The sequence below is a fragment of the Bombus pascuorum genome, chromosome 1, assembly GCF_905332965.1.
Source record: "Bombus pascuorum chromosome 1, iyBomPasc1.1, whole genome shotgun sequence".
NCBI classification, from domain to species: Eukaryota; Metazoa; Arthropoda; class Insecta; order Hymenoptera; family Apidae; genus Bombus; species Bombus pascuorum.
The window spans coordinates 15230417-15255728 of NC_083488.1; the positions used below are offsets into that span (position 1 = coordinate 15230417).

General features: G+C 34.4%; 1 protein-coding gene across 1 annotated transcript in view; it reads right to left on the bottom strand.

The window, feature by feature from the left end:
- Positions 1-25312, bottom strand: part of LOC132906065 (fibrillin-1-like) — a 78850-nt gene that overhangs the window by 34128 nt on the left and 19410 nt on the right. Inside the window, exons 13-16 of the mRNA XM_060957925.1 lie at positions 20765-20879; positions 18871-19007; positions 2913-3052; positions 411-513 (exon numbers count right to left, since the gene is read on the bottom strand). Of these exons, the coding sequence (XP_060813908.1) occupies positions 411-513; positions 2913-3052; positions 18871-19007; positions 20765-20879 (495 nt within the window). The remainder of the gene's footprint in view (positions 1-410; positions 514-2912; positions 3053-18870; positions 19008-20764; positions 20880-25312) is intronic.

Consider the following 25312-nt stretch of genomic DNA (forward strand, 5'->3'; position numbering starts at 1 on the left):
ACAGATTATTTTTTATATATTATTACCAAATATAATTATATATCACTTCTCATATATTTCCTATTTTATATATTTGCATGAACATTGTAAATATAAATTTTGAATATTTTTGCACTTTTAAAGTTCCTTTAAATGCATGAACATCCACATGTTATCTGCTAGTAGGAACAACTTCCCTGCAAACGCGCATGCGAGCGAGTCTTCGTTCAGCCTCCTAACAAACCATAAACCAGGATCCTCCGCTCAGCGCAGTGATCGTATATAACAGGCAATCATCGCGTCCAGCTAACAGGACGTTCTCTGTCCACCCTCCAATTTACCAAGCGAAAATATTCGGCGGAGGTCGTCGTAGTTCGATATCATCGATTGCTCAACCGAGCGCGACGTTCTCTCACATTACATAAATTTACCTCGTACGTGTATCGAGAAATGGCATTCGGCTCGATTTCCGGCTGCATCGGAAGCGATGTAGCGCACGTTGTGAATGCCGGGGTACATCAGTTGTCCGGGTTCCTGCGTGGGAATATACGCGAGTTAACTTTCGATAGCAACCGCCCTCGCGTGTTGAAACTCGCCCCGCTTTGGGGATTGAAATACAGAAGAGCCGCCGTGATATCGTGAGCACTTCGAATTATTATCTAAAGCGGCAGACGTGCGACGAGTTTCGTTTATCGTTCGATAACTCTGCATTCCCAGACACCACGGCCAATGTTCGATAGAATCCTCAATGAATTCTCAGACGATACCCACCCCTTTCGACGATTGAATCGCGTTGCGTCGATTAATTCGTGCCCTCCACCCGGTTCTTCCATTCATTCGATCCCTTTCTTCTGTTCTTTTCTTTTCTCTTGTTTGTTTTCACTGATATTTTTATTTATTTCCATTTGTTTACGTAGTGAATTGGTATTTTAGAAAATAGTGAAGATTATAATATTAAAAATTTGTTGGCAGCTGAATGGAATTTTGGAAAAGTTTAAGGACTTGGAAAACAAGAATTTCTTAACCCATCTATCCTTATATTTGACTTTATAACCCTCTTGAACACGTAAAAATATTGTCAACATTGATCAATTAACATGACAATTATATTAATATTATTTGTTTCTTATCATTTCAAGTTATATGAAAGTTCGTGAATTAAAAATGGGCTTATTATGAATATTTTTCTCATGTTGTCTTCATATAATAGTTAGTATATAACAAACCACATAAAGCGTAGTATTATATTCCAACTATCCGACGACGAAACGCCCACGTTTGCAAAGCAAAAGTCGAATTTCTCAAAAATACGTAAACATTCTCAATCTAATATCAATAAAATCGACTGAAATTTAATACCTTAAAACCCCATAGGTACCTTCATTTGCCATTATTTTCTACCTTTTTCCGTATCTTCCTCGTTACTCTCGTTACACGCACTTTTCTCTCTTCGCCAATATTCCCTTTTTTAATCCCTATCCTAGTACCCTCGCTTTTCACTCGAAGCCCACTTTAATCGACGCAACTTAGCAATTTGTCGGTGCACACCGGAACGTCGCGTCGCGTTTATTAGCCGCGTAGGAGGAAGCCCTCCAATTACGGCTGGGTCAATTATCGCCCGTCCAGCCAATTCGCGAACACGTTATCACGTTATAACGCAACGGTCGCGATGTCGTTCGCCTGCTTGACGAGTGCTCGAAATCCAACCGTAACTAATTATCATCGACCTCAAAGTTCCTGCTCTAACTTTACTACCCACTCCATTCACCAAAGTAAAGTGTACAACCCCCGTCAAAGTACAAGTTCAACAGAAAAATAGAAGGGACAAACAGATAGACAAACAGAAATTAAAAAAGAAGAGAAAGAGAAAGGAAAGAAGGGGAGAAGAAGAAAAGGAAAAGTTAAGCGCCATTCGATCCTCGAAACTTTTATGTCCCAATCCGGCTTTTGTTTCTACCGAGAAAACAAGTTTTATTGCGTCAAAAAAATCTTTCACATAAGAATAAAGCAGGAAGTTACAAATATCAATAATAATTGTTTCTTGTAGGTCATTCTATAAGTAATGTCATCTCTTATTTTGCGTTTTAAATTTTTGTAGTAAAATTAAATGGTAATTATCGAAGCTTATAATTTGCCATAAGAAAAATGATAAAATAGCGTTGGCATTAATTTCTGTTTCACCGTACCAATGTGTGGTTACGTGTAGCGAAAATAGTAAATTATTAAGCGTAATAATTTACTATTTTTACTAATTTACTATTTTACTAGGACTCTTCATGCCTAGATTCGACAAGAACTAAAAATTAAAATTTTATAAAGAACAAAGTATTTTATCTAACGGACGATTTCTAATGATAAGCTAGATAAAACAGAATGGAACACTTCGTGATGAAATAAAAGAGAAGAATTAGATAAACGAGTAAACAAATGAAGAAAAAAGATAGATAAAAGGAAAAGGGCGAAAAGGAGAGTAGAAAAAAGTTGATCACCAAAGAATTTCCACTATTCTTCCTCTTTTTACCTAGTCCGCGTCTTCGAGACACAGCGAGGTAATTAATGACGAGACCGTAGATAACCGCGAGATTGGTAAGTTTGATCGTTAAGGGAAGAAGTTTTAATAAACTGTTCGTGGGAGAAGAAGTGTCTGGTAGAAAGAAAAGAAACGAAGAAGAAGAGAGAAGGAAGGAGGAAGGAGGATGAGAATCTTATCCCCTCGCGGCGAGGAATGCGAAAAGGGGGTAAAAAGGGGCGTTTTCCACGCGGAAATAAAGGAAGAAATAAAGTCGGATATAAAGGAAGGGGTTGTCGCGAGGCGTCATCTTCTCAAGATCAAACGCGAGCAGAAATTTCCGACTGTCCAGAGGGGGCGGGTGGAGCGGTCGGAAACGGAGACAGCGGGGATTACCCAGCCGAATTCGATGTCGTTTGCTCACCCTCGTTTTGTAGACCCGCTCGACGGCGACGTTGTCGGTGAACGTTGGCTCCTGCCAGAATATTAAGCGATTTCGCTCGCTGGGGCTTAGCCGCACTTCAAAGGACGTCGGGCACGTCGAAACTTTTGGATTCTCCGTGTCTGTAAATGGTAATATAATCAGTCGTCAGTATGGTAAACAAATGGAGCCGTTTTAGGTTTCCAAATGCACGGCGAATGTCAATTCCAACATCAGAAATGGTTCTATTATCTCGATTATTATGTTTCACTACTATCTCTATTATAGAATCAGCAATCTAAAGTTATACATTTTTCATAAAGCATTTACAATAATAAAGTATTTACAAGTTTATGTTTATATGATAGCTTTTTTTATTTTTCTTCTTGCGGAAAATATCTGGGACACTGTGTATAAATAGTTTTTATTATCATAGCATAAATGTATACATATGTATACGAAATTCTACGGAAATATCTACTACATTTCTATCTACTTTAATACGTTATGAAACTCTACACAGTATCCTCTTATAGATATCGTTAAAAATATTTGATATCATTCTACATAGGTACTTGATTCATGGTACTACACTAATGAAATTGGCGCTTTAAAGTACACAGCGAAGCTTTCAGGATACAAAAGCTTAAATTTTAGAAAGAAAGATTTTCAAGACTGCGGTCATATCTTTGCAATTTATAATGTTTCGTATAAGTTGCGTAAAATTGTCTACTCTATTTTACTTTTTTGTTTAATCAGATTAGCTTTTGGAAGCGTTGGGGTAATTAGTAAGTACGTGGGGAAATTTGGGATAAGTTTGTATGTAGGTTAATGTAAGCGTTTTTCTCGGTTTAGAGTTCTACTTCTTTTTACTTTAGAATTTTTTCTGTTGCAATTATATTTTGGAAAGAAATTGTATCATCGTCGGAATTGTAGTAATTAATTTCAAGAACATTTGCAGTTGCAATTGCCTTTGATATGTTATATTGAAAATTGGAGAATGTATAATGTTTAGTTTATACAAGATTGCACGATTTAAAAAATTGAGCTTTGTGTGTTATTCGGTAAATTTTCTCCGAGACTTTTATTTTAAAAATAACGATTTCGAGAAAAATTGTATTTTGTGAATGAAGTACACGTACAATTTATTCGTAAAAAAAGAGTTTGCTAGTTTATATAACTTATTTAAGAATAAAAAAAGAAAATAATCATTAGCGGGTCATTAAATATAGTCACTTATTTAAGCTATTTTTCCATTATCTCGTAGTTTAGCGAAACAGCTAATTATATATAAACAGCTTCATTACTTAATCATGTCCTCTTTCACTGATTCCAACACTACTTTACTCAATACAAAGTATTTTTATTCAAGAAATTAAGTATTGTAGCATATATATATATATGTACAGTAGCGGACAAAAGTTTAAGACGAAATGGAAGAAATAAATAATTGATTTACTTTCCATAAAAAATATAAATACGGTGTTCTACTTTTGGTATTAACTAATTGTACATTTGTTTGTACACTTAGAAAAAAAATTTCATTTTGATATTTTGCTCAATAGCTAAGTTATAAAAAAGGAACGAAATCTGTATAATATTTCGTCGGTCAAAAGTTTAAGACTATACAAAAAATATTAATTTTTGGTTAAAAAATATACACAATTTTTGTTTAAATTCAATATTTTGTTCAATATCCGTTATTTCTTATCCCTTCGGTACATCTTCTTGGCATAGAATCTATTAATTTTTTATATTAATCTACCGTAATATTATTCCAGGCTGTTTCAATCGTAGAGTAAAGTTCATTTAAATTTTTCGGTTTATAACCTTGTACTGTCTTTTTTATGATGCTTCACAAATTCTCGATTGGGTTAATGTCTGGTGATTGCGACGGCCACGGCAGCACGGTGATATTTTCTTCTTGAAAAAACTGTTTCACAACCCGAGCCGTGTGCTTCGGATCATTATCATTTTGAAAAATAAAATCATCACTCATATTGTTGCGTGCAAAAGGTAACATTGTGTTCTTGAGTATGTCCTTGTATTGAAAACGGTCCATAATTCCATTGATACGACATATCGGACCAGGGCCGCTTCGAGAAAAACACGCCCACACCATAACGTTGCCACCACCATGTTTAAGAGTTTTTAAAACGCACTGTGTTTTCAAACTTTCGCCAATTCGACGTCTAACGTACCGTATCCCGTCAGAACAGACGCGATTGAATTTCGATTCGTCAGAAAACAATACCTTTTGCCAATCTTCACTTGTCCAATGCTTATGAGCTTTAGCAAATGCAAGTCGTCTTTTTCGATTCCTAGAACTCAGCAGTGGTTTCTTTTGGGGTTTTCGTCCTCTTAAGTTAAAGTCTTCTAATCTTCTCCTAACAGTTCTAGCACTAATTTGTGTATCGTTTTCATAGTTTATCTCCGCAGCAATATTATTTGCACTACGAAAACGATCCTTTTCGCTCAATCGATGAATCCGGCGATCCATTTTCGGTGTTGTTTTCCGTGGTCTTCCGTTTTTCGGTTGATCGCAATACATGCCTGTCTTTAAACATTTATACCAAGCTTGTTTACAAGCTGTTTCTGACCTGTTCACTATATTTGCTATTTCGGTGAAGGTTTTACTTTGCTTTCGCAGCCTTACGATTTGTTCCCTTTCGTTTTCAAGTAAATTCTTTGATTTACCCATAGTCTGTTCCTACCTAAATGAATTTTAAGCAATAAAAGGTACACTAAACAATGATTTTGACATTCCAGAATCAAAATGTTCAAAAACTGTACTCGTACTCACGTTTTACACAGATCGTCTTAAACTAATGTCCACTGTTTCCAAGTGCTAGGCGGTAACTAACTGTTGTAACTCCTACATTGTTTGTATTTAACAACTGACTGTCTGAGGTTACGAAGGTCAAACATACAGCTACGTTATTCCAAAGAGACAAACCGAATAGAAGAACAATATGCGTATAAGATGTTTGTAATCCGGTTTACAAATCATCGTCTTAAACTTTTGTCCGCTACTGTATATATAATAATAATAATAATAGAAGCACAATGTTTTTTGTTTTATATTAGTTCATTGAATTATGCACGAATATAATAATAGAAATAGAACGAAATGCATCATACCTAATTCAATAAAATAGTATAAAACAGAAATTGTTGTTCGTCTATCATCATCTTATGAAACGAAAGAAACTTTTCGGACAACCTAATCTATACATAGTTCTACATACTTCTACTATATACACATATCTACTATGTATATATGCTACACAATACTATTCCGTAGCCATTTTCACTTATATTGTGCCTTGAGCATCATTGAGTTATCCAGAGCAATGTTTGGAAAGTGATTTGAAGCAAAAAATCACAACAATATTTACAGTCCACTTTAGTTCTTTTGATCATTAACACTAAACCCACCGACATTTCGTGTATACCTATTCCTACCCTGTCCGGTCAAAATGACCGATGATTAGAAAAGTAATAGCTTTTATGATTTAACTTAGATAACGGTCAATTTATAACTGAATGTATGTAAAATGATGAACTTTTAGAACATTTCGTCCAAATTTACTTTTGTTTAATTTCAATTATAGACTTAAATAAAATTACAGTTTTATTTTATATAGAGATATAGCTCATTCATCTTCGCTGCACTTTTTACAAATTATCTTATCATCAAATGTACATTTGCCGCATACATATTTCCCGCATCTTAAACAGATTTTCGTAGTTTTGTAACCTTTATAATATTTTACTTGACAAGTTTTTTGTGGTAATGAATCTGAACTTGTCGATAGTTTTATTGCAAGGTTTTTCCCCCGCGATTCTTTATACAACAGAAATGCGTGTACCAGGTTTATAACAATTTTGTGAATTCTCTATAAATCGGTCTCATACTGTAGATACCACTGTAAATTTATTGGTTCGTAAATGTTGGCTTCTTTCGCTCTTCTTATCAAATCATATAATCCTCATAATTTCAGCAAAGTCATTGCTGCCATTGTTTTTGAAAGAAATGCATGTCTCCAAATTTTACTCCAAAAATATGAGACATCGAAATTCTTTGCCTGATATGCACCGCGGGTATATAGCAGAGCAATAAATGCATTTAGTTTTGTTGTATCCAGCTCTCACTTAGTCCCAATACTCTAAATGCTTCTTCTTCCGTACATTTTATTATATGATTCCTTATACGGTGATCAATAATAAGATAAAATGCCGTCTTTACTTGTCCTTTCATTATATGCCGTTTAGCATATCCCTAAAAATATTATGAACCGACGTCCTGCCAGCTTTGGAACTTGCATCTATTTCTCTCCAAACTGTCTCATCGGATCTAGTTGGCTCTCTACATCAGTCTCACTCTCTGCTGCCAACGATAATTTCTTTCTTTTTTGCGCTGGAAGTGAACGCTTATTTATAATATTCAACTCTGATTCGGTTGTAAATAGCTTTTCATGTGTTTCCATGGTGTTTTCAGTTGCTGTAATTTCATCTTGTTCAACGCACACTGAACAGTCTTCTTCTATGTCCGTTATTCTTCTTAATAATGTTTTTTTGGGGGGAAGTCTTGACATTTTTGAGGTAAATATTTATCACAGAATAACACCATGTGCGGAATACAAAATTATTGTCAAATTATATATGCTTTACTTTTTCTTTTATAACAACTTTACACAAAACGCTCTGAGATGCTTGCTGTCTGAGTTTTAGAAATAACAAGTTTAGATGTCGACTGATTGATTAACAAACTGAGGTCTATTCTGGTCGAAAGGACGATAGCAAGTAAGAATATGGTCTCTGACGACGATATTTATACGAAAATATTTATGGGTGCTGGCCGTTCTCCATCAACGGTTGCTCGAAGGTGGAATTGATCGTTGAACATAGGAAAGACCCGTGTTTTACCGGAATGAGCAATAACCCTAAGAAACTTCTCGACTTTTAAAATGTTTGTAACAATTGATCGTAAAAAATGCTAAATTTTATGGCGGTTCCTTAGGATTATTGTGGGCCTGAGTTAATATATTTTAATACCTGGTGGCTATCTTGATCGAGGGATGAATTATGGTTTATAACAAGATTATGGGCGTAACAGTTGTTATTTGCTATTGCTGATTTTGTTTGTAGTCTGACCTTGAGATACCATTTTCTTTGTACTGATTGCATTTATTTTAAAAGTAAATAAAATATTTTATCGACCAGTCAAATTGACCACCCGCGGTAGAGAAAACAGAATATAATTTCTTCTTAGAAAAGAAAAAAGCAAACTGAAAATAAATACCGAAAAATGTATTGTATACATGTTTTATGAAACGTCATAAATTTTGAAGCTTTATGATAACGTTTAAATATAGTTAAATTTGTGTAGAAATTTGAAAACGGTCAATTTGATCAGCAGTGGTAGATTTAGTGTTGAACTGAAGTACAAGTACGGCAAGTATACGTTATATGTCTTCCTCGTGGGATTTTCTAAACCACAACAGATACGTGGTGTCTTATGCTCAAACTTAGCTAACAATAAAATATCTCGGTAAAGCTCACTGTGCATTCGGTACTAAGATATGTTTTCTCTTACGTCAAGAGAGAAATCGATATCTCTTTCCTACTATATTCTTCATTTATACGATAAAAGAAGACTGTTTTTAGCTTGTTTGTCTTATTATTTGAGATATTGCGATATTCCTTTCTTCTGAGTTAATAACGTTAAAAATTACATAAAAATTGCAGAAGTGATGTACAACTCAGATAAACGTAATACAAAATCACATTATGTTTTAAATCTACAGTATTTATCTATATCACATTTTATGCGACACGTACATTTTTAGATTGGTTCGAAATTTTAAGTAGATACATATGTAACCATAAAAGATATAACTTAGAAAAAACGAAGCTGGCACCCCGCTGGGGGTAACCACCCACATGTTATATTTATTTTTACTTTCTTTTTCTTCACCAATAAGATATAACACTTTACCAAATGTCCATAAGGACAAATTGTAAAATAATCAAAATAAAATAAAAAAAAATATGTAATGGTGTAGTATTTTGGAATCCAGGCGATCAATTTTCTGAGTCTTCTTCCGTATTTCCTCAAAACTCTTCGCTTCTAATTTCTCTTCCTTTCTCCTTCTAACTTTTAACTTGCTTTTCTTCTTCTTTGTTTAATCTTCGCTTCTTGAAATCCTGTTTTATTCTCTATCCTAAGTCCCCGCCCTTCTCTATTTATATTATTCGACCGACTCCCACACAGGGAAAGTAAACACAGGGAAAGTCAAACCGTCGGTTGATGTTCTAAATTCTATAGAATTTACACAGGTATTCATAAAAAAATTCATAAAGATGTTTGTATGTTGTGTTTGAATATTCTCGGTTTTTATAATAAATATAAGAACATTTTGCGAATTATTGTATATGAGGCTGTAACGAAACTATTTTCTCATTTTTCATTATAAGACTCACTGATGCTTAAGCTCCAGCCAAATCGATCCAAAGAAAAATGTACGTATAAACGTAACTAATTGCAAGCGTGAGCTACCCACGTTCTTTCTCACGACACTCATAGTAAATCATCCTCGTTGGAGGGCTCGATCGATTTGACTGCAATTACCAATCGGTTGCTTCTCCATGTCAATAGATTATCCAGCTTATCATTTTATGACCTTTAATTAAACCAGAAACAAGATCTGACGAGCAGCAGCGACGAATCGTGTTAGGAGACACTTTGCTAAGACGGTCTGACACAATTTAAAGTTTCACAGATCCGATTTAATAGTTCGACAAGATCCTTGATGCCCTCGATCTCAACGGTAACTCAGACGAGGACATTTATCGCGATAAATTGCACCAGAATAGTTCTTTGATCATGGTTTTGTTTTCGATTAAAAGTTTCACGCTTGACCAATTTGAAATTTCTTGTTTGAACTCCTGTCTAAGTCCTAAGGAAAGAATTTTAACCGTTTCAATCCCTTTATCTTACAATGTACTTAATATAATTTGGTGTTTTATTACTATTTTACTAAGTGGTGAATGGGGTACAATTTATCGTGCCAGTCTGTTAAGTTGGGAGTTCGGTTAAGAACAGTTTAAATATTTGAATATTGTTTCATGCAGAGCTTAATTAATCTTTTGATTGAGTTTGAAGTGGAATTATAATTAACTTTCATTCAGTAAACATAAAGTTATTGTATCGTCTCTTTCCAAAACTTAATAAGTTATCTTTGCATTATTCAAATACGTAGTATATTTATGTACTATAGAAACATTATTAAACTCTATTCTAAATATAAAAACTAATATACATAAATAGATGCGATGTATAGATCGAAAAGAATAATTTTCGTGACACTTGTCCCGTATCGCTTTCCCACAACAACAACCTTTCGAGAATAGCCGTTTCTAATTTTCTAAAGATGCCATATACCTTTCTCCAGTTTAATTTCTCCGCCCACGCTTTCCTTAACAAATCCACTCAGACCAGCAATAATCCCCAAGGAGCCGTTACTGCCGTGATGAAAATTAGTCTGTATTATCAATGATTCCATCTGCCTGCCATAAGGTTTAGTGTTTCCCTTATTTCTACTATACGTCGAGTCTCTTATTTCAACTGTATTGTTTGATTTTATTAACGATAACAATTGAGCGTTGGAACACGCGGGATGTCGGTATAGAGCGTACCCTCGAGTGACCTTCAGTTTGGGGTCGATCATTTTCTACCTGCTTTTCCAACCAATTAGGAGCGATGATCGTTGCTGTTACTTCTTCGCCGAAGATTGTAATTGACGAATTAACGTTTGTCCCATGTTCTAGGCACACCCATCTCAAGTTTTCATCCTTTCTACATGCACCATCGATACTTCACTTGTTCTCAGCTCTCCGCACAAGATACACAGAAAATGATACCGTTCCGCTTACACTTGACATTCATCCGTACATTCAGTCTTCAAAGGTGTTCTTTGTGAAATATATAGTTATATTTAAACTGTAAAACCCTGTGTTAGATTCTATTAAAATATCCCTATTATCGTCATCGAAGTAGGGAATCGTGATGTCGATATTAATGGAGACGAGAATTTACGACTCTCGTTGACGAGTCACATCGCAGACGTGTCTTCCCTCGAACATAGTCGAACAACACCCATCACTCTTTCTATTTTATAAAATTCTCCACAATGAAAAAACATTTCTCGTCATTTACACGTTCAGTTAAAATTTCTAAAGCTCTTGTGTTATTATGTAATACATTGATATTAATAAACACTACTCTACAATATTCGTCAATGAACAAGAATAGTTTTCATTACATCTTATAATTCCTTTTACGATATTTCACACAAAGTTGTCCATCATCAAAAGACAGTTCTCTGACACTTCTTTCCACGGCCAACGATACATCGGCGCGCTTTCATCATTTCCATGTCCACCGGCCAGAAAAAGTTGGCGCTTTTTAAATCGTCCATTAATTAATCCAGCGGGAGATTTCACGGTATAATGAAATCGTAGGTCGAGCAATTAAGAATCACCGTGCCGGATTCACTCGCACTGCTGGATCAACAGCAGTTCTGTTTCACGTAATTGCATATCGAGCCAGAATCCATCTGACCGTGTCAGCCAGCTCTCTCTCTCTCTCTTTCTCTCTTTTTCTCTCCTGTTTGTCCAGCACCGGCGTCCATCGGAAGGAACTCGCTTAAAGGGAGTTTCGCGAACTTCAGGAATGAGTAATTAAGCGAGACTGGACTAAGTGCACTCGCTACCAACGAAACTAAACTTCTACCAGTCTCGGAGCTCCGATTCGAAACTGGGACCGAGGCCGATTTCGTTCGATGTCCCCAAGCTTTTGAAAAAGTTTCCTTTTATTAGAGAATCGAGCTAGTCTATTCGTCCACATCCTGCGTTCCCTTCGCTTTTTCTTCCTCTTTGGTTTCTCCGATTCCGCCAACCTTTACCTAGTCGTCCAGCGTCGAGTTCGCTGGTTTTCTCTTTCTTGCTGTTTTTCTTCTAACTCTAGATTGAACCGCGGCTTTGTAACCCGTCCGGTTTGTTCGTTAATGCCCTTCGATCGTTGGTCTATCCGGTGAATTGGCGTACGTTTTTTGTTTGCCTTCGAACAAACGTTCCTCCGTGAGCAGAAACGACCGTACCGATTCTTAACCAGGGCGCACCTTGTAGTTTTGCGCCGGAGAGTTTGTTGTCTGCGAACTTGTTCCGGGTAAACGCGAAACGATTCACCTTGCTTAGACGTGGAAACAGTAACGTAGAAAACACGTAGGTGCAAGAGGATGGAGGAGGCAAAATTAATTGTACGAATTTAGAAGTTTCGCGCTCGGAAAGGAGATGTTTTTCGGCGGTAAGGTTCTGCATCTTTGGGTTTAGAAAACTGAGAGGTGCGAGTTACCTGTTTTATAGAGTTTGGATTTTTTTTATACCCATGATTAATTAACTTGGTACCTCGTCGTTTTGTATGTTCAATTTTAGTATTTTCTGGGTTATAAAGAAGAATTAAAGCTTTCGATCGTTACTTCGATAAAAATGTCTGCTGGTTGCTTGAGTCTATAAAGCTATAAATATTGTTTATAAAATTAACTGACGTTCATCAACATCATTTCAACTAATTAACAATAAACTTAATTAACAATAAAAAGTAAGATTTGTTGAAACCAATTTATTGAAACCGATTTATTGAAAATGAACAAAAATGTTCTTGTACCTACATGTAGCAAATACACTACAATATGTATTTAGATATTTAGTTATCGAATTTTATTAAACTAGTTGTATGTACAACTTTTATATACAATTTTACAGTATAGTATAGAATTCACTGAATTTTTTTCTAACGTAGACTATATTTCGTGTTATGTATAATGTTTCATAAAATTTTTTCCTAACTCAATGCAATATTATTTCTGCGTTAAATTTTAATAAATTAATCATATTTTCCTCTTGCGAATTTTATAGTAATTTATAAATTTAATTAAAAAAATCTTTCTGATAAATACATTAACAAAATGCTAATAGACAGTAAGTGTTACTATATTGGAAGATAATTTTTTTGTATTTTTTAAAAATCTGATTGTGTCGCGTTCAAAGCAAGACTGTCGTATAATTACGCTGTTTTATTCCGCATCGACCAAGCGTCTACGTGCCATTCTTTAAATTGTTTTCCGTGTAATTTGTCCCGAGGTAGGAGACACTTCCTTTCAGGAACAGCAATCAGGAACGGAGAAACGGAAGTTTGCTAGTGACAGGACGAGCAAAGATTCCGCCTGTCATCGACTATTCGAATATCGCGAAGAAATGAAGCAAGCGGGCAGAAATCCTGACTCGTACAATGGCAATATCGGCCTTTGTGGTTTCACGAAGCTCGCTCGTAATTTACGGACGGTACTCTGCTGCGAATTAAGCGTCCTGCTGTGCGCGCGAAAATACGAAACCGACTGCTTTTGGCTTTGCCTCCTTTGCAGCCTTAATTTTATGGGAAAAAATTGTAAGACGAAAAATTATGAAAATGTAATTCAACTACTAAAAATTATTTTCATAATATCTTATGGAATATTATTTCGAAAGCTCTGAAATCTCATACTAACACGAACCGCATCTCTTTATAATTTCTTGGTTTATTAATTTTATCAATTTAATTTGAAATTTTAAAAACCCGTAAGTACTTGTAATTATTTTGATTTTATGAATATAATGATCTCTAAATTGCAATTGTATCAATTAATCCTTACATAACGGAATTCTTTTTCATTCTGTGAGAAAAATTATTCTATTTATTTTTGGCATTTATATCTTATGTACGATTTACGTAGGATTTACGGGGGATAAGAATATTAATTAATATAAATAATAACATAAAAAGTACAAAAATCCAATTGTATCTACTTAGACTCCCTCTATTTACCGGAAAATAAAAGCAACAGAAAAGTATGTACATAGATTCACATTTACCATGAAGGCATTTCCTCTGAAAAAAAACTAGCTGTCATGTAAACGTAAACCCGATAAAATAGCACGAAACGCAAGCTAAGCCTCGCGCGAGCTCGGGTACCGCTAGAAACCCGACATTAATAATAGAGACGTTATATTGAACGATCAAGATGAAGAATTATGGGACACGTTGGTTGCACCCTGGCAGGCGAGGCAAGCGGTCAGGAAAAATTGGAGAAACAAAGGGACCACGTGAGAAAGCCTGTTCACCAGGATGATATGTGATCGACCGTTTCGATTTCTTTCTTTACGCGAATGCTTTGGGCAACGGTCCCATTATCCGCTGGTTAAGCAGCGCGATCGTAAATCATGCATCACCGAGATCAAATAATACCGCAAAATAACGTTTCTATTCGAACTGTCTGCGGCCACAGCCATTCATTTCTCTTCTGCGTTACGCGATATTGTGGCCGACCTATGGAATGCGAATACATCCATCGAAACTTTAACGATTCGCACTATCGGTTTTGCACGTTCGAGTTCGTCGTGCAGCAATTTTTTGAAGTACAGATTTTTCACTGGTTCAACGACTATCTTAATCGACTCGACCGTTTTGGACATTCAATAAGTGATACTTTCTAATAACTTCTGTGTTTCAGTTGAGTATTATTCGTAGTGGGTGGATCCAGTAAGTAGAATTTTAGATAGTAGAGGGGAAGAAATAGATCGCATTGTATATAAAATTTACACACATTAAAAGTTTTTCTAGAATTTACTAGCTAAACTAATAGTTATAATAAGTTATTGCTACACATTAGCAATGTCATTGAGATTCCACGATATATTTTTTCATATTTTTTCGTCTCAAAAACAAAGAACGTATTAATGTTTGAAATTTAAAAAATAATCCTGTATTTAGTTTCATTTTTCTTTTAGCTAGAATTCGATCTTATAAACGTCTGTATTTTACTATAAATATTCACAAGAGTAACATAAAGTTTACGAAATACGTGGTTGCAAAATAAACATGAAATTCCGACTGGAAATAACCAGAATAGCATTCTCATGATATTAATTAGATATGAAATACGTGAACAATTTCGTTCCCTTTACAACAGTAGAGAGTTTGTTGTTAACATACATTAAATAGATTGCGAATTAAATAGATCGCAAAAGTTGGTCGCGCGCTGTAAATGACCATAAAATGGAAACATGCTTCTCAGGATCAACGCGGGACACCGTAGTAGTATACATAACAGTTCTACGGTATTTAAATTTCACTTTTAAACTCAAAGGGGATCTTAAGCTCTGCGTTTCATTAATTTTTCTTCTACTATTGTTCCTTTACTTTCAGCATATTCGACCTTTTCTTATTACCATCATTATTATCGTTCCTTTTCATTCTTATATTATTTCCTTTCAAGATCCTCAACGCCATTCATTTCATTAACAATCAGCCATAAGAATTCTATCTTCTATCAGGTCAGTATTAAGAAGCATTATAATTTTCTTTTCCAATATTAAACGTTAACATTATATTTACAGAATTGATCTATTCTTTTATCATGCTTTAATCTCACATGTATAAAGTGTGATAAAGATATTTTTAAATCGTAGAAAATTATGAAATTAGAAACGATTTCAAGTCATCATCTTGCTGCGTTCGAATTTGTCTAAGAAATACGGAATTTTGAATTTTACGATTTTTCCAAATTTTAATTTTAATTATATTTTTTTATGTACGTGTATGTTGTATATATGCAAACATATTTTAGTTCCAAATATAGAAATTATAATTTAGAGTATATAAATATTTATTCCGAATATAGAAATATGTTTAATATATTTATGTATAATATATGATAAATATAATATAGTGACTCTTTCGCTATAATACAACATTACAAGTAGAAAGATCGAAGAAAAATTGTTTCCTAACCCCATTAAGAAAGAAAAACAATTTTAACATTTTCAAATATGTTGTAAATGACATTCGAAATTTTATTTTCTCATACAATCTCGTATCTGATATCACGCGTGTGAATATTCTGTAGAATCAAATGAAAAATAGAATCTTTCTACAGGGAACGAAACGTTCCATCGAAAAAGATATTTATTTTTCTTTAAACTTGTTTAACTAAAGTTAACATCGACAAAAAATAGGATTTTATTACGGATCACCTACTCTACACGCACGAAGTTTCGTAATTTTTTAAATTTTCAGGTTCTCTTGAAAGTCTCAAGCAACGATCACTAAATGTTTCTCTTAAATTCTATTTCTTTTACAGAATCATTAAAATGATTTCCTAAATTCTTCAATTTCAAAATATATCGAAGAAAATTAATAAATTATAAATATTTATTTCATCAATTAACTTAAATTTATAGCCTTTTTAAATAGAATTTATAGTTCTTACCGGACAAATAATTTTGTAATACTGTTACCATATGTGATGAAAAGGCACAGTAGAAAAAATAAAAGTAAAACCATGTGCAGTCGATAAAAAATAGACAGCGCAGTAGACACCAGTGAAATAATGTTTCCATAGCGTGAAAAACTTTTTTCCCATCGATATCTCGATGACCTCGGTGGAAAAGCCAATGGGAGAAATAGAGCTACAGGTAACGTGGACCACCGTGTATTTATGACGTCGGTACCGGAAACCGTCGCGGTCCTCTGGAGAACGCTTTCCGTCGAGTGTTATTTCGTACTCGCGGAAACCAATGAAACAATGACGTTTCGATGAATTTAATGTGACCGTTGTGTCCCATGGAACGAAATAGTCAACTAGGTCTCAAAAATTGTCGATGAATCGAATATTTGTTAGATACTTAAAGTCTGTGAAAAGTAATAAAAATACCAGAGAAATGTAACCAAGTTACTTAAAGTTTTTAAAGAGCAATAAAAATATTGGAAATTTTAATAGAGGGAGAAAATACGGAGAGAAATTATTTTGACGGTTCTAATCTTCAAAAGCTATCATGGATGAAATTTCATTCGAAAAACAAATTTTAATTCAATATTATCGTCCTGTAATACCTCAATGTTATTGTTTGTAATTGCTGTCAATAGCAATTTTTCTACTCATCCGATATTGATCAATAGTAAAACATTTAATCCCATTTGTTTAATTTTATTAATCTTTTAATTTCAAGATATGTGCTACAGCGATCTTTCATTAACTTTAACTTTCAGAGATGAAATTAATAATTGTAATTGAAATTGGTTTTTGTGTAATTTTTTAATGTAATCTAGTAATTAATTTAATTGTAATTGTGATTAAAGTATTATATAGATGAAATGTGCTATATCTATTTGATTAAGAACGTTTGTATTGTATCGTAACAAGGCTTACATACGTTATACTGTATATACATATAGGAAATTGTGTAGTTACCAGGTTAATTTGGTCTGAAACTGTAAACCGCATGATTATTGTAGACGATTGTTCGTAGAAAGGACGAATACGCTTTCCTCATCGCTGTCTCAAAATTTCAACGAAAAATGATGAAAGATATATAAATCGTTTTAATTTAATTTTAATCTTACTCTTTCAGGGTCGAACATTTCTTTAACTTATAAGAAGAATATTTTCTATCCATTGTTAATAATAAAAATATTTTCTGGTAGACAGTTGTAAAATTGTGATTTAACCGTTCAAGTCCCAAGCAATTTAAATTTAGTGTCGGAAAGTCCCAGTACATTTGAACGCTACGGGCGACTGACGGTATTTTGTATTTCATTGTTATCTTCTCGATAATTTTTATTGAACAAAACTTGAAATATTTATAAACTTACAGTACTCATATATAATAATATAGATCTATTTCATAAAGTAACAAATATGACGAGCGCTATTGCGCTGTTTTTCCAATGATCCCTGGGACTCAAACGGTTAATATCTGAAATCTGGATAGCTTAACATTAGTCCAATATTAAAAACTATTTCGTAGAAACGAATTTTACTAATTCGTGGAAATTCTTTGAAAAAGATATACACGCCATACATACATACATACATGCCACGCCTAACAGTTTTAGAAGCAAACTATAATGGTATATAAGAATGCATACACTGCAAGCGTGTGCCACAACTGTGTCTCTTAATTCCATGGAATTAAGATCGCAACGCCTAACAGGAGTATCGCGTGACACGAAAGTCGCATAAATTCGAATTGAAACGACAATGGTAATTCTCCGACCACTCGTACGTGAAATAGGATTTAAATCGCGATATCCCCGCATTAAATTATCCCTGTAAACGGTAATTTTCGAATTTTCCATCGGATCGATGGATCGAGCCTTATAATTCCTCGATATCGATATTTCCATATTCATAGTCACGTTGTTAAAGTTTGTACGTTTGTGTGTGATTCGAGTATCGTAGATAAATCGAGAAATTGCCTCACGAATGTCCTCTTGTTGCGAAAACAACGTTACAGGTGAAATTACCTTTTGCACGAGATAAAAATATCACCGACTCGACGTTGGTAATTTCCGAACGGAATTTAAACTTGGTTTGAAATTTTTGTAATTAAACTCTCAAACTTTACTTGTTGGAGATTCTTCAGGATATCATTTTTTCGTGCTGCGAGAATAAATAAGATTCTATGTTTCTGACTCTATTTTTTGCTAATTTACAAACATACATTGGGACATTGTTTTGACAAATAGGAATATGTAATAGCTACATTTGACGTAGAATGTTTTTGTCAGAGATAAGATAATCCAATATAGACTCGTCTTTTACAAAATTTCAAAAATATATACAAATATATTTAGCTGGCTAGATATAAATTTTTCTCACTATCTTTCGTCATCGATTTATTTGGAAAGAAAGCTTTCTGTAGGAAAACGTCCCCTGCAATTTCAATTTATTTTTTACGTGTCTCCCATCGATAATACATGCGAAACTTACATCTACATACAATGACCAGTATTCAGAAATCTCGTCATAAATCGGTATATTCACAATCAACAATCGTACGACTATCTAGGAACACTCACCTCGAACGCGGATCACTATCCTGCACGTGCTGGTATAATTCGACACGGGTGACCATGCCGTGAAAGTGACGATCGTCGTACCTGCCGGCAAATCCGCCTCCAATTGCTTTGCCCACGACGGCGACGCGTCCACGTATCTGCAAAACAACCAAGTCAACCATTGATCCAACTAACGTAGAATTCAGACTCGTCATGCACGCAGCGAGAGATTTATAGAGATCATGATCTCTATGTCTGTCAGACGAATCAAGGACCAATCGACGGTCGATTACCAAATGAATATATGTATATATAACAACTAAACCTTAAGTAACCATGTAACATGTAGCATCTTTGTATTTGGTTGTGGGATTAAGTATATGTTTCTGTTACTTTTTTAAATATTTAACAGACATTAATAACATTAATCATAATGCAGACTAATACTAGTAAAGTTAAACTAACCTAATATTATTTATAATATTATTATGATTTACCAGCTATTTTCAAGAGACTTATATCTTTGAATCCATTAAGTTATACTTTTTCCTAATAATTTCATATTACATAGCTATAAAAATCACGAGATTAGCAAAAACGCACTTGTCATAAATTCTCAATGTGATCTTCATTTACTTTTAGCACCTAATGAAAAAAATTAATAAATCGTAGACATTCATTTTGTCAGTTGATTTAATCCTCTGTGATTGGATATCTACTTTTACCCATCAAAGCACTTTTACATACGACTTGTATATTATACTGAGTCATGCATTGATCCAATTAACATAGACAGATTTGTAGAGATCATGATCTGTCTGTCAGGCGAGACAGATATCGATCGGCAGCCCATTAACATAAAAATACAAATACGAATCCGCGTTGCCTTTACGATCCCCATGGCGATTGACGGGGCCGCGTCGCGGATGATTTCTCTATCGGACCGCGTAAAAGCGTGCACGACCGACTCGACGCTCGGCTGAATAAATAGAAACGCGAGCACAAATACCGGGGCAAAGACGTGTATACGGCCTTGGAAGGAAGCCCCTAAGCTCGTTTGGAATTCCCATTGTGCACCGTGGAAGGCTTGCAAGCAGACCCGCTTGCGACACAAGATAAACCAGTCTATTGTGGTGACATATTGCAGCGAAGAGATTCGCGAAAAGAAATTAATTTCACCTCGTCACGCGAAACTTTACGAATGGGGGGTTACTTTGACCGTCGTGTTTAATATGAAAATTAATCTGGGCCGAAGAAGCCCAGGCATAAAAGAATTATGAAGTGGAAATGACGTTGGTGTCAATTTTGGAACGTTTGGAATTGATTTAAGTCAAATGTATAGTTCCTTTCAATTGTCTAACCCTGCCCAAATTCACGTATATTTTACAAATACCCAAATTCGATTTTTTTTCAAAATGAAGCTTTTGACAGGGTTTTGTTATTCTTAACTCTTGTATTACTTTCTGCCATAGAATCTCCCTGATTACACTTGTACCATGGATTACGAATTGCTATGTATGTATAACGAGTATAACAGAGTACTTTATTATAGAAAAATTGATAGAAGAAAAATGAGATTGTAATGAAAACTTTTGTAAGTTTTAATTGTTCGATATTGTATATTTCTAGTCGGATTTTATGGTGTTATTAAAAATTCAAAATTTTATGATCATTTCATAGTCATAAGGTACAGTGTATTTTTTTTAGATGTATACACAAGAGGAGTTGTCAGTTACTGAGTTAAAAAGAACTAAAAACATCGTATTTTCCACAGCCTAATGCCATAACCATCGGCATACATTAGAATTAATGCCAATTCCTTACCTTATCGTAAATTCACCATCACGTTCAACTTACGTTACCTACGGAAATAACGTTAGATATAATAACATGGACAAAGTGTCTTGATAAATACCTCCACCAGTTCATGTTGGACTTAGGTTGAGGAAACGAGACGCGTATCGTGTTCTGCCTTGCGGGTAGCTCGACGTCCATGTCTCGGGGACACCTGACGAACGGTCGTGGCATGTCTAAAGCAACAAAGCCTGTTATTAAACATGTGGTGTTCCATGAAACGTCTGGAATTATAGTTAATAACCATTGGAACCGGAAAGGATGTGATGCAACCGTATACTATTCATTGTTTCGAAATGCCTACGAATATTTTTTTTTTATTAAGCCCCAACAAAGCTCGTCATAAAGAGCTATGTGGTTCACATTAGCTGTTACATGAAGTTATTACCTTAAAATTAGACTACAATTTATACAAATTAATATCCTTATGCACACTATTAGAAAACTGAAATCTTAACAAGTTTTATGTATTATAACGAGTACTCTATTTCGGATATTTTATATATTTTTGCATTTTATATATACTTGTGTATTTTTATCTGCATTTTTGTATCTTTAAACTTCCCATAAGAGTACAAAAATTGGGAACCGTAATGTCAATTGTCAAAAGTTTAAATTTGGAAATTACATTTTTTAAGAAGACGGTATACATGAGAACACATTTCAATATTTAGTTAAAGCAGATATATCGTGTTCGTGTTCAGTACATTGGGTACAACCTGTGCTTTCCTAAATTCTTTTATTAGATCAATGGATTGATGAATTAGATAATTTCAGTGGAAAGAAAACAAAGAAAATTGCTATATGACTTATCATATTTTTCGAAGTTGCAACTATATTTTGCATTGAAATTGTCACGCGAAATCGTTTCACGACTTGTGAGAAGTCGAATTATCGATTGGGTTTCTCGCCAAATTACTCGTGGAACTCAATTAACGCGAAGACGCGGTAAACTGTCCTCTTCGAGATCGACCAGCTACTTTACGCGTCTAATTGTTTGACGGCGTTCCACCCATATCCCGTAATTATTTGCCGCCGTAAAAAGCGTTTCTAATTGCATGCAGCCCCTGTTCTATGCATACAGAATGCGCGCGCTAGGCTGAATGTCTGGTCGGAAGTAAATAGCGTGGAAGTCAAACGTTTTCACGAGTTGACTCTCCCGTCAAACGACTGAAACACCTCGTTTGAGCGATAGTATATATTGCTATTGATTGACAGCTAATTCCTAGGTTTGCTTTTCTCATAATGAAATTGACATTTGGTATTCATTGCAAATTGATATCTTTTTCAACTAACACGAGGGTGCGGATTTTTATCGAAAGAATTATTGGATTGTTCGCAGAATTTGTAGTACATATTTTTATCATGAATTCACACATTTACCTGATTTTCTTTTTTATTAACGCACATATTTTTCTATAGATAGGGCATAATACAGTAATATTAAGGTCAGTTTTACCATAGATATATTTGTATTATATAAAAGAAAATAAAAATATATTTATTGTTCAATTACTCGATAAGTTGTTAAAGTACAATTTGTTGTTCGTTCTGTGATATTCTGCTAGCATCTTTTAACAATCCTGTTTTTAAAGGTCGTATCTTCGGCATCGAACCAACAACCTGTGCACTAATGGTAGCAAGAAAGCTGATAACGATAAATATGGATTAACATAAGACCATAAGTCTGATTTATAACGACTCGAAATTTGTCAGAAAGGCCAGACCAATTATGAACACATAAAGCTCAACTTCTGAATTAATTGTCGCTATTGACCTGCAGAGAACCATTATCAACACACTTCACTGGAGGATCATCGTAATCAGAGTCTGTGACCTGACAACCCCTCGATATTAAATTCTAGGAGCAGAAATCTTCCTCGTTGGATCTCTACCACTTCCGAAGTCTTTCGTATTAGCATCCACGACGCAAATTTTATCGTCGCTGGATGTTCTCGGCGTTTCCCTCTCAAGTAGTTGAAGTAGTGTCTCTAATGGCTATCACAACTTAGAAGTGACTCTCGACCCATCCGACGCTAAGACGCCAAATAGAATAGTGCCGAATTTATGATTTGCATACCGTACGCGGATATATCGTATCATAGTATCTCTAGAATGTTTTGCATAAGTTTTTGCAAGAGGAAACCGGTCCATGTGATATATACAACGTGATTCTAAAATTGTAAATTGTAAATCCGTGATTGAAAAGTGATTTCTTACATATGATATGAAAATTGAGTTTGAAAATTTATTAGGTATATTTATTAGGTATATTACATGAATAAATTTTTGAAGATTGGACAGAAATTGTTGTTATTTAAACGGATGCATATTTAAAGTATAATTAATTAAATGAAATTTTCGAATTATTTCGTATAACACGGCTACAATTTTCAGTTTGTTTAATACCGATAAAGTGTCTAGACTTTCCATTAAAAACAGAAGAAGTTTTTTCATTTTGAATGACGGTAAGGAAGGATATTTATATATACAAGAAATATTACTAGAACTTCCATGAAAACGCACAAATGTTTTAAGTACTCTAATATAATTTTATTAGAAGATCAGTAAAATTCAAATTTCAGAATTGAAAAATATATAGAATTAAAAATCTCAAGATTCTCTGAGTTGATTGAAAATAAGTATAAATTAGTGACTTCAGTGATGGAAGAGTCGAGGTCTTTAATCATTGAGATCAATCCTTGCAGATTCTGCGGATTCTACCATTTTAAAATCAGAAACGTCGAGATCTTGATACTTTTAATTACTCACTCGAAAAAAATTTTACGTCCTTAAAGTCAAAAATAAAAGAGCCTTCGATCCAATTGAATACAAGTAGATACTACTACAAATATTATTCGAAAATCAATATCACGGTTTCTAGTCTGTAGATTGATTCAAGACAATTTTGCAGTCTCGAATAACTAGAAATCTAAAAATTCCTAGCTCCTGAACAGATTCAAGACGCATTCTATAAACGAAATATCGAGATCTTTGAATTCTGAACTGATTTGTAGTAGATTCTACTGCTTCAAGTGAGGAATGTCGTGGTTTCTAGACTTTCAACCAGCCTGAAGAAGATTCTGTAACCCTAATGTCAGAAAGCTAAGGGTTCCGATCCGAATCAAGGTAAATCCTATCATTTCGGAGATGGAACTGTCATAGTTCCCAAACTTTGAACTACTAGTTTAACGCAAGTTCTGCGACTTTTGTGTAATCTCTGGTGAATTGTACGCCCTCGGGTACGTAGATTCCGAAATTCTATGACTCTTGTATCTGAGATGTTTACTATGGATTTTGAATCATGGATTAGTGTAGTGAAGTTATTGGTCTCGTGTCTCATGGGTTTTCTGTAGATATACAATGTTAGAATCGACAAGGTGGAACTTTTAATTTTACCCTTCTACAATGATAGATTGCAAATTCTACAATACTATATACTACAAATGTTTGGACGATCTTTGTTATATTTTCAAAGTAATAATACAATAATGTGATTTTACTGTTAATACAATAATAATAATACAATATTATAATATAATAATATATTAATAATTATATAATATAATAATAATACAATAATGTCTCTATACGAATAAATTAACTACTTATAAGTCAACTACTTATAATTATCAAACATTGTGGAACTATTCTGTTAGTTAAACAAGAATTCATATTCAATTTGCTTGATTTCTGAATTATAAATTAGATTAAGAAGGTTATATATGATATTCCAGGATCAATAAAGCTACTGTCATTGTTATATAATTTTTTAACTGATATTCTATATTTCAGTAGCAGGCAATAAATTCATCTTCATCAAAAAAGGTAAAAAGAAGAAGACTCTTATCAGCACGCTCCAATAAAGCACGACAACCAACACGTGGAAATCTCATCGCTGTCGCGCGAAACAAAGCGGCATGGAAATCACTGAAGAGAAGAATAGACATTCAGAATAGACAGGAAGAAGAGAAAGCGAAACGATGGAAACAACACAAGGGAGTGTAGGAAATGAAATGTAAAAAACTGAAATGCGTCTCTGCAAGCTCGTTAAGCTATGGCGTTAACGTATAGCGTCGTTAGCAACCGGCCTTTACGCCAGAACTTCCTATTATTAAAAGCTGTTTAGACCGGCCGCGTGACTAATTAAATGCGCCGGCAGGATTTTCGTTGGTAAATAATTGCTGCTGACGGTGATCTTTCTTCCCGATCGTTTGCAAAGGCCACCTGCGAGCCGACTACTGGATTCCCCAACTTTCCGCGACCGTTTTGCCATTCGTTTTGGAAAATGAGACGTAAGCCGACCCTCTCGGATCTCGAGGTTGTAATTTCGTTCCCTCAACAGGCGAGCTAACAGATTACTCGAAACGTCACGTTTCGCGGTTCCTCGGAAGGATCATTTTAATTTATAGCGACGTTTTTTTAAATTTTTCGAAAAAATGTGTCAACATTTTCTATTTTTCTGTTACATAATACCCATTTTTTAAATATACACAGGATTCCTTATATTACATATTTCTATGAAAACGATAGAAACGCATTATCAATCAGAAGTTTAAAATTATTAAATGTTTCGGAAAATCTACGAGTTACAATTATTTGGATTTAT